This window comes from Terrapene carolina, unplaced genomic scaffold (assembly GCF_002925995.2).
Source record: "Terrapene carolina triunguis isolate 2854851 unplaced genomic scaffold, T_m_triunguis-2.0 Scaffold33723, whole genome shotgun sequence".
NCBI classification, from domain to species: Eukaryota; Metazoa; Chordata; order Testudines; family Emydidae; genus Terrapene; species Terrapene triunguis.
Window position 1 is genome coordinate 7,262,773 of NW_020698074.1, and position 17,039 is coordinate 7,279,811.

General features: G+C 40.9%; 1 protein-coding gene across 1 annotated transcript in view; it reads left to right on the forward strand.

Moving 5' to 3' along the window:
- The first annotated feature begins 7,226 nt into the window (after positions 1–7,226).
- LOC113409518 (thioredoxin domain-containing protein 3-like) overlaps positions 7,227–17,039 on the forward strand; it is a 25,507-nt gene continuing 15,694 nt past the window's right edge. Inside the window, exons 1-6 of the mRNA XM_026663534.1 lie at positions 7,227–7,259; positions 7,354–7,411; positions 8,802–8,908; positions 11,139–11,210; positions 13,852–13,968; positions 15,167–15,233. Coding sequence (XP_026519319.1) covers positions 7,227–7,259; positions 7,354–7,411; positions 8,802–8,908; positions 11,139–11,210; positions 13,852–13,968; positions 15,167–15,233 — 454 coding nt within the window. The remainder of the gene's footprint in view (positions 7,260–7,353; positions 7,412–8,801; positions 8,909–11,138; positions 11,211–13,851; positions 13,969–15,166; positions 15,234–17,039) is intronic.

Genomic DNA, 17,039 nt, shown 5'->3' on the forward strand with positions numbered 1-17,039 from the left:
ATTAATTTATTTGGTGGCCCCATTTCTTGTATTATGAGGAGTAAATAACACTTCCTTATTTACTTTCTCCATACCAGTCATGGTTTTATAGACCTCTATCATATCCCCCCTTAGTCATCTTTTTTCCAAGCTGAAAAGTCCCAGTCTTACTAATCTCTCCTCATACGGCAGCCATTCCATATCCCTAATCATTTTTGTTGCCCTTTTCTGAACCTTTTCCAAGTCCAATATATCTTTTTTGAGATGGGGCGACCACATCTACACCCAGGTCCAATAAACAATAGAGATAACTGTACATTATTTTTATTATTGAGTCTGAAAAAAAACTTACATAAATAAATTACAATGATTTGGATGTATATATGTGCATATTACTTTATTAACTTCAGGAAAACTAAATTGTAGGAAAAAGTGTCAGTACAGCCACCAGCAAAAGTTGGTGGCCGCACTCTGAGGCCACCAAAAAATTTGTTGCTAGAACCCCTGACCTAGATGGAGCTACTATAAGGTGGGTGCATAACTGATTGGAAAACCATTCCCAGAGAGTAGTTATCAGTAGTTCAGTCAAGCAGGAAGGGCATATTGAATGGGGTCCTGCAGGGATCAGTTCTGGTGTAAGGATAAGGCCTTTACCTGTAGCCATATTGTAAGGCCTAAGGCCTTTTTCTGCACCAATATTCGGAGAGCACCCATCATTAGCTAAGAAGCAGGAAGTCACATCCTCACATTCCATCTAAATTACATTAAAACAATGTAATATCGGGCTGATAAGAAGGAAATCCTGTCCTAATAGCATCACCAGATAAAGAAACAGATCTTAACATGGTTAAAGAAAACTTAGTCTGATAGCATTCTTTCTGGCAAGAAACTGCTTATCAATAGTTGTGGTTGTGAAATCCTAATTTCTTTATTGTTTTATCTTTATGGTCCCCACTTCTCTATTGTTTGTTTGTATGATCTCTGTCTGGTTCTTTGACTGTTTCAGTTCGTTACATAATTAATTTTGCTAGGTGTAAATTAAGGTGGTGGGGTATAACTAGGTTAGAGAATTTTGTTACAATAGGTTAGGATTGGTTAGTAAAATTTTAGCAAATTGATTGGTTAAGGTATAGCTAAGCAGGACTCAAGTTTCACTATATAAGCTGACCAAGCAGACCAGCAGAAAAGAACTGAAGAATAAGAAGGAAAGACCTGGAGGAAGAAGAACTCACCTTTAAGACACAGCCTAAGATCAAAGCTGCTAAGAATCCTCTGCATGACCGTGACATGCAGCAACCAGAATCTAAACGAGACTGACCTTGCCAGGCCAACAGGGAAAGTCCACCTGCCTGATCAGGATTGGTGAACATAGCACTGTATGATTAGCATGTGTATTCTGCTTGGTAATTGTTAATAAATAGAGAATAAAGATATTACTGTGTAAGGCTTTTTCACTGGTAAAAGGTTCTGCAAACTCGCAGAAGGTTAAACCCTGAGCCCTAGGAATTGGGTAAGGGTGGGTGTCTAAATTAAGAGGGTTATGCCCTAGGAACTGGATAAAGGTGGGTGCCCCTAGAGTGTGCAAGTAACAGAGAATTTTGTGCGGGTAACACTGAGTCCAATTCTGTTCAATAACTTCATCAATGATTTTGGTAATGGCAAAGAAAGTACACTTAAAGTTTGCAGATGATACCAAGCTGGGAGGGGTTGCAAGTGCTTTGGAGGACAGGATTAAAATTCAAAATGATCTGGACAAACTGGAGAAATGGTCTGAGGTAAATAGGATGAAATTCAATAAGAACAAATGTAAAATACTCCACTTAGGAAGGAACAATCAGTCGTACACATACAAAATGGGAAATGACTGCCGAGGAAGGAGTACTGCAGAAAAGGATCTGGGAGTCATAGTGGATCACAAGCTAAATGAGAGTCAACAGTGTAACATGGTTGCAAAAAAAGCAATCATCATTCTGGGATGTATTAGGAGGAGTGTTGTAAGCAAGACAAGAAATAATTCTTCTGCTCTACTCTGTGCTGATTAAGCCTCAACTTGAGTATTGCGTCCAGTTCTGGGCACCACATTTCAGGAAAGATGTGAACAAATTAGGGAAACTCCAGAAAAGAGCAACAAAAATGATTAAAAGTCTAGAAAACATGACCTATGAGGGAAGATTGAAACAATTGGGTTTGTTTAGTCTGGAGAAGCAAAGACTGAGGGAGGCATGATAACAGTTTTCAAGTACATAAAAGGTTGTTATGAGGAAGAGGGAGGTAAATTGTTCTCCTTAACCTCTTGAGGATAGGACAAGAAGCAATGGACTTAAATTGCAGCAAAGGCAGTTAAGGTCCGACATGAGGAAAAACTTCCTGTCAGGGTAGTTAAGCACTGGAATAAATTGCCTAAAGAGATTGTGGAATCTCCATCATTGGAAATTTTTAAGAGGAGGTTACACAGTGGCTCTCAAACTTTTTTTACTGGTGACCCCTTTCATATAGCAAGTCTGAGTGCCACCCATTATAAATTAAAAATACTTTTTTATATGTTGAACAACATTATAAATGCTAGAGAAAAAGCGGGGTTTGGGGTGGAGGTAGACAGCTCATGACTCGCCATGTAATAACCTCACAACCCCAAGGGGTCCCAACCTCCAGTTTGAGAACCCCTGGGTTAGACAGACACCGGTCAGGGATGGTCTAGATAATATTTAGTCCTGCAATGATTGCAGGGAACTGGACTAGATGACTCAAGGTCCCTTCCAGTCAGATACTAGTTTTCAAATCATTAGATTTGTGATGTAGGTATCCCTTTGTTTTAAACTAGTTTTACATTACATGGTTGTGCGTTCTGTAAGACTGATTTCTAGTGCATCAATTCTTGTTTCTTTTCCATAACAAAATTAGAGTCACTCTTAAACCTAAAAGCTTCCAGCTTTACTGAAAGAGGATTAAGTTTTGCTTTAATTTCTTTGTTTTGAAATACTATGCAAACAACTTTCCTCCAACTTAAGCCAAAGCATCTTATGGATTAGGATCAGCCTATGATCTAGACTGCCTATTTCCTTTACATCACATATTACACACATAATTACAATGTAAGTGATTAATACGTGTAAAAGAAAAATACTCTTCACATGTTTAGTGGTCACTCAGATGTGGACCTACATACGCTTTTCATAGTTGCATCACTTACTACCCTTTCCCAGAAGTATTTTACTTAGCACAGCAGATATAGGAATGGTGTCTTTCCCAATTAAACCTCAGATATCACAGAAAAGGATAAGGAGCAAGGTGAACTCAACACCTAAAGATTTTTCCAAGTTGCTAGATAACACTGGGATCCCTGTTAATGCCATGGGTTGCATAAGGAGAACTAGAAATCTAACATCTCTGCACAGCCTAGGACTTGATAACTAATCTAAAGCTTCCAACATCCTGGGAGGTGTCCAATGAGTGGGCTGCTTTCCCCCACCCACTCCACTCCCATAAGCAAAAGCCATTTTCTATAAACCTTAAACAAGAACCTTAATCTATGCCTTTTAGTAACCCAACTGAATGTTCAGTGCTGCCTATTTTCCTGTTTCATAACTAAAGGCTGTGTCAAGCACCATGCATGCCCACAGAGCAAGAGGAAGAAACCAGACTGCAGTCTGCACGTTCCACTCAGGGGGCTTAGAGCTTCCTTCCCCAATAATAGACACGGGCCATATTTCTGCTAAATCCTAGACAATGCAAAGGTGGAGGTAGGTAGGGGTGACTGATGTCCGACAGCACTTAGCCAGAGCGAACACTACCCACAGAGGGAAGTGCTCCCCTGCCCCCACCTCTGAGGAGCATTAGGGAAGGAATAATCGGAGGGAAATATCCAACTGCCTCAAACCTCTCCTTCCCGCCAAAATCCTTGCACCGCCAATATTCCCCCTTCCAGCCCGCAATGCGGCACCAGCTAGAGTCTAGACACTCAGCAAGGAGAAGGAGAACGAATTCGTATTAGTCGCCCTCCCCCCCATCAGTGGGCAGCAAGAAGGGAGGCCGGGAGACCCCGCCATACTGCAACCCCGTGCGAAGCGCTGCAGCGAATCACATGCCCCTTCCCCTCAGAGCGGCGCACCCACGGAATGTATCAGAGTCGCGCATGCGCGTTGCTCTCCGAGAGCCGCACCCACCCTTGACGAGCGAGGGCAGGTGGAGAAGTGGGCGGAGCAGTGATGAGGGGGCGGGACCAACGGTTTTGGAACGTTCTCGCTGTCTCTGGTTGGGCCTGTCGGGCGAAGGCTGGGGGAGGGGTGAGTGGGGGGGCCGTTATCCGCCGCGAGTTCCGTGGTGCTGCTGCCGTCGCCGTAACAGCCCTGTGCAGGCTGGGGCGTTCGCGTAGCGTGTGCCAGAGCGCTCAGGGTGTGTGCACGAGTGTGAGCCCTGTGTGTGCACGGGGTGTTGGTGCCGCCCGTGTGTGCATTGGTGTGTGTTCGTGTTGGGCGTGTATCTCAGTGGCATGAGTGGCTGTCGCTCGTCTGTGTGCAGGTGTGTGTCATAGTTGGGCGTGTGTGTCTGTTGCATGTATGTGTGCCAGTGTCACACGTGTGTGTGTGTGCAAGCATGCGCCACTGTCGCAAATGTGTGTCTATCGCGTGTGTGCAGGTGTCAGTTTCATGTTTCTGTCTGTGTACAGGTGTGTGCCAGTGTCACGTGTGTGCAGATGTGTGTCAGAGGACTAGGTGTGTGCAAAGGGTGTCTTGTGCACACACAGGTAATGCACAAGGAGGATGTAAGGAGGAATATTTTGGACCCCCTCCACCCACCCTCTACAACACTAATTGCATTATTTCCACAAACCAAAAAAATATCCCAACAATGTTAACACACTGTTAAAGAGACCATGTTAAATAAGATGAGTGGTATTTGGGGCTGGGGGCAATATTAAACTGGGAGCACTTGGAGCTTCTTGGGGCCCTAAGTCTGCTTATGTGTGGTTTGTGTACAGGTATGTGTTAAAGTTGTGTGTGTCAGAGTCCCCTGTGTGTATGCATGTGCATGGATGTGTGTGGGTGGATGTGTATGGGTATGTGGTGATTTGTCTGTCAGCGCATGCATGTGTATGCATTATTATGTGTCAGTGTGGTTTGCATGTGAATTTGTCAATATGCATGAGATATTGAGCATATGTGTGTGCTGATGTGTTGTCTGTGTGTGTTGGTGAGAAGATGTGTGCAGCAATGTACCTAGGAGAATGATTGAATTTCAGGGTATTGTGGGTCTCCAGGCTGGGCGTGTCTCAATCAGAAGGGGCATTTGTTTGTCACACTGTATGTTTTGTCAGGATGTGTTAGTGTGGGAACCTGGTGTGCCAGTTTGTGACTTAGCATTTTGTGCATCTGCATGTGTGAAGGAAATTGTGTATTCATATGTCATCTCAGCATTGTGTATTTGTGCATAATGTACCAGTCAGTGTGTATGTATTTGTGTGTGGTAGCATATTGTGTATGTGCATTGCAATCTGTGAATATGTGTCAGCAGGTTGGGGATTATGTGCATGTCAGTTGGGAAGTATTTGCATGCCTGGTGCTATGTTGTATGTGTTATGGGGCTATTAATAATCGTGTTATAAGAGTGTGATTCTCCTGATCTCTCCGTAATAGTGGCTAACAAGCAGGAAAAGACCAAATCTGTTGAATACCAGTCACTAATATTGGTAAATTCATAAAGCATGTAATGACCTGGCAGTTTTTTATGCACCATCTCCCCTAAGCTATTTGGGATAGTGTAAGGAGGGAGATAAAATGCCTAGATACAAATATATTGCCACATGCTAATGGTGCAGGCCCACTGCCCGAATTGAAGTTTTTTGAATAAACTTGTACTTTTAAGTTTTATTTTATTTGTTGGTGAAAGGTGTCAGGCTGACACACATAAAAAGTGAAGTTCTCTTTTCCACAGAACAGGTACACAGGCAAGCAGCAGGACAAGATTTCTCTCATCAGCCAATATGCCTCAACCCTAGTCTGAAGGGACCAACTATAGAATTGACAGGACAGTTCAGTGTGCGTATACATTCACTGTTTGACTTCTTTGGTGATATTGTCAACAAGAATGACAGTCATGGTGGTGATTTTGTTAAGTGAACTCTTGTGCACTAGGAAATGGACTGAGGCCACCAATTCATTTTATGTTGGTCTCCCAGCAGCCATTAGACAGAAACAACTGATTTGAATCAGTGGCCTGAAAGTGAAATGTTTTGTATCCCACTACCTGTCCAGTGAGATATTCATTCCTCTTTAGTTTTAAAACTGGAGTTCAAATATTGATAGATGTGTATTTTCCCCCTCAAATCAGTGGCTTTGTACCTAAAAATTTTATTTCAATTGTAAAAGAAACAAAAACGGTATAGTACATCATGGACTGGGAAAGGATCTCATCTATTAATTGAAAATAAACTGAAACTTAACTAAAAAACTTACCAATAAATAAACCAAGTTAGCTTTTCTACCAAACCCTATTCAGATATCTGTAGAAAATCATCTACAAAAAACAAGGATACATGTTAACATTAGAATGAGGGAAAGGCCTGGTCTGGATAGTTTAGATAGTGGGCTTCTGTGAATTTTTGTTTATTGCCCGTGACCTGGCCGTAACTTTTACTCAAAATAACCATGACAAAAATCTTAACCTTATAATGAGTTATGTGCAGGTCATTAGGCTAAACATATCTCAGATCATGAATGACAAAGTTTGAATTGATGCCCTTTGAGTTGAAGCTCTTACTCCAATACTTTGTGGAAATATGTTCATGTCACAGCAACTTCCATTCCACCCAGTGCCCGTGTAGGCAGTCTCATCAGCACAATGGGAGATAGAACGACATGGGGACTGAAATGTCCTGAAGACCACAATATATTGAAAATGTGAACTTTGTAATGTGGTTTCCTGTGCTATGTTTTAATCTGTAAATAAATAGTGAATTTCAAGATAAGATCCTTAGCTAGTGCCAATCAGTTTAGCTCTAATGAAGTCAGCTATATTTAGGGATAGATCCTCAGCTGGTGTAAATCGACATAGTCACATTGACTTTAGTGGAGCTATGCTGATCTTAATCAGCTGAGGATCTCACCCATAGAATACTACTGTGTGGAAAAGGCATTTTGTGTAAATCAGTTCCCCAAGCCACAATTTATATGGAGCTAAACTTACGGAGCAACAGTAGTATATTTTAGAAGTGTTTTATGTTTTGCTGTGTTTCATGTAATCACAGGAAAATGGCAGGAAAGAAGAAAGAAGTTCAACTACAGGTATAAATCTTGTTTGTTATTTGAATAATTCTAGAGTTCAATAAAATTGTTGACATTTTTAGAGATATTAAATTCTGGGTTTGTTTTATCTCAGGTAGTAGTAACCAATCAAAGTCAATGGGATGAAATGTTGCTGACTAAAGGTGTAACAGGTACTATTATTTTTTCTATTAATCTCACATAATGAAATTGTGCATTTTTATCAATCTTTTTATTTTTGTGACCCCTTCCTGCCCAGTTACTTCACACTGTGCACACACTTTGTCTAACTGCCACTTCCTGTGGCTTGCCCCTCAAAGCAAAGAGTTCTAGAAACCTCCATAAAGCCTAAGTAAATATGCTCTGTGTAGCTGTTTTACATGAAGACTCAAAGGATTTGAAATTCACACTCCTAAACTGGGGGCAAAACACAGGTCTGCACTGCAGCCACTCCACAGCTGCTTCATCAGCCTAAAGGCTGGCTGTACGGTCACTGGATCTCCATACCACCTATAGTATGAAAGGAGTTCCTGGCAAATTAATCCATGTGAACTCAGATCTCATGGCTCCTCCATATAACACTCAACTGTGCCTCTCGCATTGGCCATTTTGGAACTGTCACAATATCAATCCAATCACACGAAAGATACAAAGACCCAATGCATTGTGTCTGCCTGCAATTCAAACACAGAAGGGTTCTATAGTGATGAGTGACTTTCACATACTCCTTTGCAAAGCAGTGAATTTAAACCATACTGGATATCATGCATGGGTGTTTAAAAAAAAAAAAAAAGTTCTGAAAAGACTTCATGTCTGGGAAGGGGTAGGTGAAAGCTCTGATAGATCAATATTTTCAATTACTCAGTAAAATCGAACTAATCAGCAGAATGAGTTTTATGTGCCTATTCATGCACAATTGTATCTGGCATAAGACAAGCAATTGTGTTATAAATTGTGTGCTTTCAAGAGTGTACATAGTATGTATTTTCTTCACTCCCCTCAGTTTGTATGTAAGCTTAGCATCAATATCTGTTAAATTTATTAGGAATGCTGTCTAAAGAGGGAGAACAGATCATGGGTGAAGTGATCAGGGGAGCAAGAGAGAAAACCAATGGGTTGTGAGTAAGGTTGAGAGAGAGACACACAGCATACATGATCTTAGGAAGGAGGGAAACAGCCCAAAATGAAGCGACAGGGCATGGAAAGAGACAACTGATAAAAGGGCCAAAGGAGGGAGAGACAACTAACAGTGGGCACAGGAAAGGAAGGTCAACCAAGACACAGGAATAGGGGAAGGAGACATTAATATATCTGCATTTCCCACCACAAAATAAATAAATAAATAAATACTCTTACAGACTAAGATTTAAGTTGAAATCTAATTTGTGTAAGAGATAATACCAAAACTTAATGTTTTTCAGAAGAAAAAGAGACCAGAAATAGACTTAGAAATACATGTATGCCAATGCCACTGCAGGACTAACCCTATACATTTACAAAAACATTTTATTTTATAAACTATATGAAACAGATGAGTTTCATTCTAATTTTTTATACTTTCAGTAATAGATGTTTATCAGGCTTGGTGTGGGCCTTGCAAAGCTGTGGTAAATTTATTCAGAAAACTAAAAAATGAGCATGGTGAAGATGACCTTTTGCATTTTGCTGTGGTAAGGATGTAAATGCTATTTAGAACTTCAGTGTCAAATGTATTTCTGTATCTATCTATTTATAGAGTACCTATCACCATAGTATCTGAGTACCAGTGGAGTCATTGGTGAATTTGGCTTGCTTGTCTCTTTTCTGAATGACTTCTTAAAAGAGGACGATCAAAGTGTATAATGGATAGGGAAGGATCTATAATAAGAGAAGGGATAAGCTAGAATCATACAAGTTAATTATGGAAAAGACATACTAGACAATAGTGTAATGGAGAACATTCTTATAATGCATACATATTATGAGATAGAGTTCAGATTACTGGGGAAACCATATCTCTGAATATACCGACTTGCATGTTTAAAAATCCAAGTCTTAACATTGCATAACCATATAGCCTGACTTTCAGAAGTGCTGAAACTTCCTCTGAAGACCATAGAAGTTGTGGGTGCTCATCACTTCTGAAAATCAGGTCAGTAACTTCCTTTTGTTTTTCTTGCTTTTCCGTATAATTTCCTATGTTATATTTAAAAAGGAACAAAGAGGGGGAAGCTGAAAAACAAATAGATTAAAAATGTTTTTGAGAAAAAGTTCAACCAGAAGAGCAAGATAAAATGGCAGCTACAATCTAATGCATTAAAGATATATGTGTTTCACAGGTTGATTCTGAGTTCCCATCCAGATATTGAACTATCAAGCTTATAATACTTGTCAGTATGGCTGCAAATTGTTTTTGTTGCATTCTCTGAAGCCCCAGAGAGCAAGATGACAGAAGCAACCTGTCTTGCCTATGGCAATAGCCATTAAAAAGCATCATGCGCTAACCATTACCAAAAGAGTTACCACTGATATCTTCAGTTGTAAACACAGAGCAAAACTGTCTAATTGCAGATACCACTATGTAGTTACCGTTGGCAAATGCTCTTTAAATGGAGATCATTGTAGGTTGGACATACAAATGTGGATCACTACCATTAAGTTAACAGACAAGTCCGCAAGGTTTTTATCCTACAGATCTTTTTACACAGATCTCCTCCTATTAAACTCGGATTCTAAAAATCCAACCCTATATATATCAAATATTTAAAGTTTTTAAAAAAAAGTCATACACACATAGGTATGTGTATATGTGTACATACAAAACATAGAGCAACAAGCCCAAAACACCAAACAACGAATTGTAATCTCATACCACTGATGTCAGTAAGGTTATACTAATGCAAAACCATTGTGAAATCAGAATCAGACTCCAGGTTTTCAGCTATACCTCTACTATCCCGGCTATTTGCAACCCTGCGTGGCTTTTAAAATAGAAGTGGGTTGTAGCCCACGAAAGCTTATGCTCTAATAAATTTGTTAGTCTCTAAGGTGCCACAAGTACTCCTGTTCTTTTTGCGGATACAGACTAACACGGCTGCTACTCTGAAACCTTTAAAATAAGAGAATATCAAGCCTGTTCATTCCATCTGTTTTCATACATCTAGCTGCTGTCCCTTCATCTGCACTTACTTTACATCCGTAATTTATTCCTGCCAGCATATGTAAATGTTTACATCTGCAATATTATTATTTGGGGTTGTTATACTGTATCATTAACATCATACCTTTCACCCAGAGTGACTGTATTAATTCAGGACTCTGGTGGCCCAGAAGTGTAAACCGTTCATTTCCATTCAGGTCTCCCTTCAATTAGTACCGCTGTCATTGATAAATTGAACAACAATATTATATAGTGCTTGTGATCTAGTTATTTTAAAATAAATACTATGTTAAAACCTTGCCAAGTATAATTCATCAGTGTTAGTTCAAACAGTTTTTGGATTTGTGTGTATTTGTATATGTAAAATACATTTATAAAACAAGAAGTAACTGTTAATAAATGTAATTCATGGGATTCTCAAATCTTTATATAGTGTGGACCACATCTTAACAGAGAGTTAATACAATAGACCACTTTCCCTCCCATTGAAATGTCATGGGACTTTCCCATGTGTGATCCTGTGACATTCCAATGGCAATTACAGCCATTACTTACCTCAAAAAGCAATATTAGGACACAGTACTTTTAATGTGATTTAGCAGCTGTAAACAAGAAGGAAAGCCTGCCCCATGTGACCAGCAAGGTTGACCACAAGCAAGTGTTTTAAGGACTACTATTGATCCACAGAACCACGGTTTGAGAATCATTCTGTAAAAGTTCTCAAATATCTATCTATCATAATCTATTTGCCCTTATTTTAGGCAGAGGCTGACAGCATTGTGACCCTGCAGACATTTAGAGACAAATGTGAACCTGTTTTTCTCTTTTGTGTTGTAAGTTCGTGCTGCCTATTGTTGTTATTTTTTTCAGTATATTGAAAATAAATGTAAAGCTGTACAAATGTGAATTACATCTTTACAATTTTAGTGTATAGGATATTGTTGCATATTGTACATTCCAGTCATTTTAACAGTGAATCATATTTTATATGTTCTTGGCATGCACAGAAGAAGGGGTATTAGCATAGTACTTCTGCTAACTGGAGAAGAAAATTCTCCATTATATTATAGTATATTATGCCAGGCCTGGTTGCTAACTCCGTAGGCAAGTGTTTTTTTGTACTTGGAAGTTTTGAGATTTGGATTCCAGCAGCTAGAGGCTAATAACCAGGGTGCATTAAGGATACTCCACTCTATATGAATGCAGCCACGTGAAATTAACAGCTTCTCTGATCTCACCAAAAGCTAGCCAGTTTCACTGTGCTGCTCATGCATATACACCTCTACCTCGATATAACGCTGTCCTCGGGAGCCAAAAAATCTTACCGTGTTATATCAAACTTGCTTTGATCCGCCGGAGTGTGCAGCCCTGCCCCCCCGGAGCACTGCTTTAAATATCTCATCTCCTAGAACTGGAAGGGACCTTGAAAGGTCATCAAGTCCAGCCCCCTGCCTTCACTAGCAGGACCAAGTACTGATTTTGCCCCAGATCCCCAAGTGGCCCCCTCAAGGATTGAACTCATGACCCTGGGATTAGTAGGCCAACGCTCAAACCACTGAGCTATCCCTACCGCATTATATCCGAATTCGTGTTATATCGGGTCGCGTTATATCGGAGTAGAGGTGTATATGGTGGAGCAATGAGCAGAAGAGTGAAGCACAGAAGGGAGAGTAGTGAAGGAAGCTGTTGGGAAATGGAGGAACTAGAACTGAGATGAGAGACAAATAGTGGAGGGAGGAAACCTGGAAACGAGGAGGATAGGAAGTGAAAGCAAGAAAGGTCTAATTCTGTGCCAGTGAAGTAAATGGAAACTTTGTGATTAACTTTAGTGGGCACAGGGTCAGATCCCAAAGGAGGAAGAGAGTAACCAAAAAGCAAGAATAGTCAAAAATGGGGAGGGGAAAATGGGAAGAGATGGAAACAAGGACAGAGAACAGCAAGAGAAGGAAAATTTAGGCCTGATTCTCATTAATACTAATGTCCCTTTACACCATTCTATCAATGCAAACGGGCCTAATTGTGGATATAAATTATGTTTACACATGCCTTAAGGCCTCTTTATGTAGCTAGAGCAGTGTAAAGGGAATTTAGTGTAAACGAGAATCAGAATTTCTAAATTCTTTCCTTCAAATTTCTTTTGAATTTTAAGCAAATTAATTGTAAGTGAATTTGTGCAAGGTGTCTGATTGCTAGCCCTGGACATTTTGTTGCACTATTTATTGAGGACCAGATTTGGCAGTCCTTAATTGAGCAAAACTCTTATTATCTCCAATAGGAATTTTGCTCAAATAAGGATAGCAAATTTTGGCCATTACAGAACAAATACAGCTTGGGCATCAATAGTAGTAGCATCCCTATCCTGCCACATATCCAACTTGGAGGAAGAACTTCTAATGGTGAAAGCAGGGCTTAATTTGTAATGGAAGAGGTGCCGGGGCTCAAGCAATTTTTTTACATTCATAACTGATGCAGCAAGCCCAGAGGTGCCGGCGCTATGAACCTAAGCCTAGAGGTGGCAAGGCTAAGTCCTGACACAAATTAAGTACTGAGTCAGAAGGAAGTTCATTCTCTATACCCGTGGTGCCCAACATTTTCCTGTAGCACCCCCCCATACACCTGTAACGGAATCTGTCTGCATGCCTGCCCTCTCCCCATTACCACACAGTTGGCTCTGCAGAGGAGAAGCTGGGGGCAGAACTGGGGATGAGGGAGGATCTGTGGCTACAGGTGGAGCCGTGGCTGGGGACAGAGCAGAGCTGCGGCATGGGGTGGAATGGAGCTGCAACTGGGAGCAGAGCAGGGGGGTGGAGTAGAGCTGCGGATGGGGGCTAGCCCGGGTTTCGCTGCGTGCCCCTCTGAACGTTCCACTGCGCCCCACAGTTTGGGGACCACTGCTCTATACCCATTTAACTGCTGGCCTTTCAGCAGAGCTGCCAACAGAGGTAACAGTCCAATCATTGCCAATTGTGACCATGGTCTGTGCTAAGTAGACAACTGCTCAATAGGAACTTGACTGAGACCACCAACTCATTTCATGTAGGACACTGTTGAGCAGTTGGATGATAATTTTAGACCAACTAGGCTATATTTGAAATGTTGATGATGAAATGCTCTGTAGCCCATTACGCATCCGTTGAATTAGACATTAGAAAATGCCAGGTTCTGAAATGTAAACCCTCTGAAACTTTTGAGATAAGACCTATGTTAAGCAATAACAGAATAACAAATAATGGGAATAACAGTCAGTTTTCTTTGATATCACTGATTTTAGCCCTGTGTTTTTGATTCATCACCTGTTTTGCAGATCAGTCTATCTGCAGTGATACATTGCTACAACTTTTAGTTTTAGAACACAGTATCATGGTAACTGTCTATTGCTGGTGAAAAATAGATTGTGTTAGAAGTCAATTAAATGTGCAAAACTAAATTAGTAGATCTTACTGAGAGTGTTATTTTATCATTTATTTTTTACAGGATGGCAAAATTATAGCAATGGTGCGAGGCACAAATGCACCACTTCTCAGTAAGACAGTAATAAAGCTATTAGAAGAAGAGAGGAAAATTTTAGCAGGGGAAATAGAACGCCCTGAGGTACTCACTAGATAACTGTTTTCTTATCAAGTTTAAATATAAATGAATATTTTTATTACATTTGCATGGTCTCTTTCTATGCTTGTGGTGCTGTTTTTATTTCTTTTACGGTTCATATTTCATTTTTATTTTTGTGGATACCACTATCTTTACCATGAACTGGCATGTATATCATCTTTTAGAAACTTCCAGTAAGTGGTACTTATCCAAATGATACTGGTAATTTTACAAACTGATCTGTATGCAGAGGAGAGATTCTTCACTAACAAAAATATCACCAGCATAAAAACTAACTTTGTATTTATCTCTTTATTTATTTTTATACTTTCAATGCTGGACATTTTTCTTATCTATTTTACTATGGGCTCGAGAGAATACGGGAAAGGGGACAGTTCTTACCTAATTCCTCTTTCCTACTGAAATGCAGGTGAAAGAATTCCATTTATCTGTATAGATGCAAAAGAGAAATTGTAATGGACTACAACTCAGTTAAGAAAAATCAGAACAAACCTAAATTCTCATAGTACCGTATGAGATAACATTATACCCTATCAAATATATTATTAGCTTCTCAGGATAAAACTGCTGAAGAGATAACTGGTAGCTGAGCTTGGTGACTTAAATTATTTTTCTTGTGTTAGCAGCAGCAAGCCTGCCTGTTTCAAAACCCACTTGAACTATGTGAATAATTGAGATTAAATAATTTAGTTGTGTTGCTAGAATTTTGGTGTTTACTTTATATTCTACATTTAGCAGAGAAATAGGTTGGAAATTTCCACAGTTATGTCCATCTTTATGTTTCTTTAAAATTAATGTAATGAGGAGTCTCTCATATTGTAAGGTATAAAAGTGTTAGGGTTTCCCCCTAATTTAAGAGAAGATTTGCAAGTCTGGGCTGGCACAAGGTTCCACAAAATCTGCAAAAAAAAGTTTAGAAGCAGAAAAAGAAGCAGCTTAAATGTTGATGTTGGTATTATCTTGCACTAAGTTAATGTTGCAGGGAGTTTTTCAGAGAGGGGAAGCAGAGAAAGAACGAAGGAGTGACTTGCTCAACATTGCTGGCAGAGCCAGGAATGGCACCCAGGTCTCATGATTCCCAGTGGGCTATACACTGGCCCATACTGCCTCAGTATTAACTTCATACTGACACTATAATTTTATCAGAATAACAACAACATGAAAACTGCAATTTTCTTAGGTACAAGAGCTTGTGTTTTTAGAAGAGAAAACATCAGAAGTATATAGTGAAGAAAGCCAACTTGAAGGTAAATGATATTTTAATTATTTTACAATTATTAGTACAAAGAAAAAACTCAAACAGGTATCTTGTTAGTTATTTGGTATGTCCAGTGATAAAATTTTCCTTTGATTCATTTAGTAACTTGAGAGATTATTGTGGAAGGAGTCAAATTATCACACGCAGGTGCATATGAATGTTGTAAAATGGTCAAAATAATAACAGATATGCTTATGTTGTTATTATTAATAATTATTTCTATAATGTCTGAGATCTGGATCCAACTCTATGAAGATTTAACATGATGGAGCTCTCAATGCCTGTAGCAAAGGGTTTAATTTGAACTTTGAATTGTCTTCTAACTTAATATAGCATCCATGACAGAAAAATTATGGTAAAAAATGGTGACCAAGAACAACATGGCACCTAAAAGCTGTGCATCTTGTAAAGGCCTAAGAGTATGAATTTTGTTGGGGTACAAATGAGAGCCCCCTTTCACCAGGGGCGGCTCTAGGCACCAGCAAAGCAAGCACCTGCTTGGGGCAGCCCATTTGCAGGGGCGGCAGGGATCCAGCATGGGAGCTGAGAACCAACAGGGGGCCCTGGGAGCTGTAGTTCCTTGGTTAGCTCCCTGCCTATAGAGCCAGGCCTGGAGCAGGGAAAGAACTACATTTCCCAGCATTCCTTTGGCCACTACCAACAGGAAAGAAGGGGAGGGAGGGAGGAAGCTGAGACCTCATGCTGCAGCCTGCTGTGAATGGAGAGCTGCACTGTGAGTAGGGATTCCATATTTTAACATTCAAAAAATAGGACACTCCACAGGGAGGGAGGGTAGCCCCACCCTGCCCCCATCCACTCCCTCCGACTGCCCCCCACAGAAACCCCAACCCATCCAACCCCCTTGCTCCCTGTCCCCTGATCACCCCCTCCTGGGACCACGCCCCAACTGCCCCCCAGGACCCCACCCCCTATCTAAGCCCCAATGGTCCTTGTCCCCAACTGCCCCCTCCTGAGACCCCCCCAACTTCCCCCCTAGGACCCCACCCCCTACCTGTCCCCTGACAAACCCCTGGGACTCCCATGCCTATCCAACTGCTGCCTGTCCCCTGACTGCCCCCCAAACCTCTGCCCCATCCAACCCCCCCTTCTCCCTGTCCCTTGACTGCCCCCCCCCGGAACCCCCTACCCCTTCTCCAACCCCCCAGCCCCCTTACCGTGCCACTCAGACCAGCGTGTCTGGCTTCGCACAGCGCCAGACACGCTACTGCATACATGCTGCCGTGCTCCCCTGCGGATCCACAGCCCCCCCCCAGCACCTGCCTTCCAGATTTTAACACCTCAAAATTCAGGAGTGCTCAAGCTCAGTTTGGGCAGCTGTTACTTCATTTCTCCCAAATCAAATATACTGATCCACTGTAACTTGCTGTAGAAAAAGTAGGATAAAATTGAGCAAGAAATGCTTCCCAGTGGTTATTAGGACTGGAATTGCTATTTTCAACAGCCATTGCCTTTTCGTTTGTTTATTTGTTTAAAAAGAAGACAGTGATATTGCATTGGCAAATTCCCCATAGAAAGAAAGAGTGGAACAAAAGAATAATAAAGGCACCTCAACTTTTCCTCCTTTATGGAGGACAGTCTTACAATATGCATCCAGATATCCTCCAATCACACAAGCTGAAAATTGTTCCACTTTACTGCAGTTCTGTAACCATATGGGAACCAATCCTGGCTGTGTTCTGTGCACATCTAAAATTCCTGCTGAATGACCTGCCCTGGGAGCGAGTTACCAGTGCCCCAGGGCTGCGGCGGAAGGAGGATGCAGGTGGGGGGGGGG